Raw genomic sequence first — 2272 nt, forward strand, 5'->3', positions numbered from 1 at the left:
AGAGCCACCAGAGAGGAGGGGACACGCTTGCTGCATTAGCAGCGGGGCAGACACTGCTCTGCCTTGCCCACCTCCCATTCCCCGAGGTGCAAGAACCACAGCTCTCTGTCTGGACACTTGCTGAAGGACTACATGTAGTTTAGCATCTGGATGGAGGAGGGATGGGTTCAGCAAAAAGCTCCAGTGCTGCCCACACCAGGATTTGGGGCAACAAGCTGAATGCCCTGCCTTTGCTGGGAGCCCCAGGGTGCTGCCAGGAGAGAGCTGGGGACCCCCCCAACATCTGCAGCCAGCTACCAAAGATGTCTCAGTCGTGGGTAGGCAGCTCCTCCCAAGCCCACAGGGTTTAACCCACAGGGAGGGCTCTCAGATGGGCATATGTAGCTGTGAGCCACTTCTTGGGGACACAGGGAGCACAGCTGGGACCTCCCCAGCCCCTCAGCCCTGACAGGGACAGGAGAAGCTCTGCAGGAGGTGGCCAGGCCCTTGCTTGGAGAGGAGCAGCCGCTGGCAAGCGGAGGGAGGGAGCAGAGCACACAGCAGAGAGGGGAGAGCAGGGGGAGGCAGAGCAGGGGATCAGGTGGGTGTAAAGTTGGATGAAAAGATGAAGACATTGAACATGAGAGAGAGAAAGAGAGCACCAGCCCACAGCCGCTGCTTTCGTTTCAAGCTCCGGTCTCTCCCTAGCTGCTGGCACGACTGTGGAGCGCGGATCCGAACACGGGCAGACGCCAGGACCCCTGCCTATGGAAACGTGCCAAATCTCTCCCTGCAAGGCAGGGGACCTGAGGCTTGCACGCTTGAACTCTCTGGCCAGCTTCTACTTACGTTCCTGTCCGCTGCTCTCCTGGGCCAGGTTCTCTTTGCTCTTGTAAAATGGAAACTTTCGAGAGAGGCGGAAACTCTTTTTACGTTTCGTTTTGATCGACTGAAGAACATGGAGATGGAAGGGAGGACAGAAAAAATAATGGTGTTTAACGCATGTGGGGAAAATTAAAATGAAGAGACAATGAGGAGCTGTGTCAGGGCAGTTACCCTCAAATGAAATCATGAAGATTACATGAAAACTGTAATGCAGGAAAAAATATTAAGCATGGAAAAAAACATGTGGTAAGAGATGCTGGGAAGCTGATGGGGCAATCAGCAGCTCTGCAGAGGTAGCCAGGCTGTTCTCCCTTTCTTGTCCGCTCACTAAGTGCTCTGCACGAGGGGTGAGGGCAGCTACCTTCACCTGAATGAGCTCCCTGCAGTCAGCTCCCAGCCACGGGCCATGGCAGGACAGGCTCTGCTCCTCCACTACATCAACCAGGGGTCCTTCCCCAGCGCTTTCACACCATCCTGGGCTCCTCTGCTCATCCCCTGCAGAGTCACGGAGGATTTGTGCCGAGGAGACGTGGCCTGGGGCAGGTCCAGTCACACTGCTGTCTGCTTTGGGATTGCTCCAGCTGCACTACTGGGAGCTCTGGCTGCTGGGACTCATCCTGCCCCCACTAGCTACCAGCTCCGGGCCACACAGAGCCCCAGCTCAGCACTTACCCTGTTGGACTCAATCATGCCAGTCCTGGCGTGGAACTTCACTGTTTTCAACCGCGCTCTCTCCTTCTTTTCCACCCTGATTGGAAGTTAAAGGGGAAAAAGAGCTGCTAGTCCTGTGCATGCACCCTCCGTGCCGCCCACTTGGCTCCCCAGGCAGCTCCCTGCACCCATGAGTGGTGGCCCCATTGGTGAAGGGCAGCTCCTTCCCAGAGAGGGTTGGAGGTGGATCTGCCTGCCTGGGGTCTGGCGAAGGCCAGCATCTGCATGAGCAGCAGAGGGGACAAGTCAGGCTTCCCAGGAGGGGAGGGATGGAGGGCAGAGGTGGGGCTGGCTCTGCAGACCTGAAGGCAGTGGCAGCCAGCTCCTCTGCTCCATGTGACCTCCCATCTCATGGGACCTGGCTTGCAGAGCTGGGCAGGTTGTCAGAGGACACAAGGAGCAGCTTATAGTCACTTCTGTGACTCTGCTCCCACTTGGAGCTCCAGAGTGGCCTACACCAGCCATCCCAATGGGGACCACAGAGAGGGCTGAGCGCTTCCCTCCTCACCCGGAGTCTCACCCAGTTTTGGAGAACATCTCCCCGGGGAGACCTGCACGCAGCCCCAGCTTGGAACCAGGGTGCCCTTCACGCTGCACAGCCATGGACTGGGAGGTGGGCTGGGATCACAAGGAGATCCCACCCTAAGCAGACCCTGAGGGCTGCAGGGGCTGCTGGAGACTGGGGAGCTCCAGGAGG

At 58.0% G+C, this 2272-nt stretch overlaps 1 protein-coding gene across 1 annotated transcript in view; it reads right to left on the reverse strand.

Annotated features, from left to right (window-relative positions):
• Positions 1-2272, reverse strand: part of LOC104531192 (disks large homolog 3) — a gene marked incomplete at its 5' end in the record, with an annotated part of 10482 nt that overhangs the window by 7992 nt on the left and 218 nt on the right. Inside the window, 2 exons of the mRNA XM_029087009.1 lie at positions 829-928; positions 1537-1612. Of these exons, the coding sequence (XP_028942842.1) occupies positions 829-928; positions 1537-1612 (176 nt within the window). The remainder of the gene's footprint in view (positions 1-828; positions 929-1536; positions 1613-2272) is intronic.

This window comes from Antrostomus carolinensis, unplaced genomic scaffold, assembly GCF_000700745.2.
Source record: "Antrostomus carolinensis isolate BGI_N321 unplaced genomic scaffold, ASM70074v2 scaffold40860, whole genome shotgun sequence".
Classification (NCBI taxonomy): domain Eukaryota; kingdom Metazoa; phylum Chordata; class Aves; order Caprimulgiformes; family Caprimulgidae; genus Antrostomus; species Antrostomus carolinensis.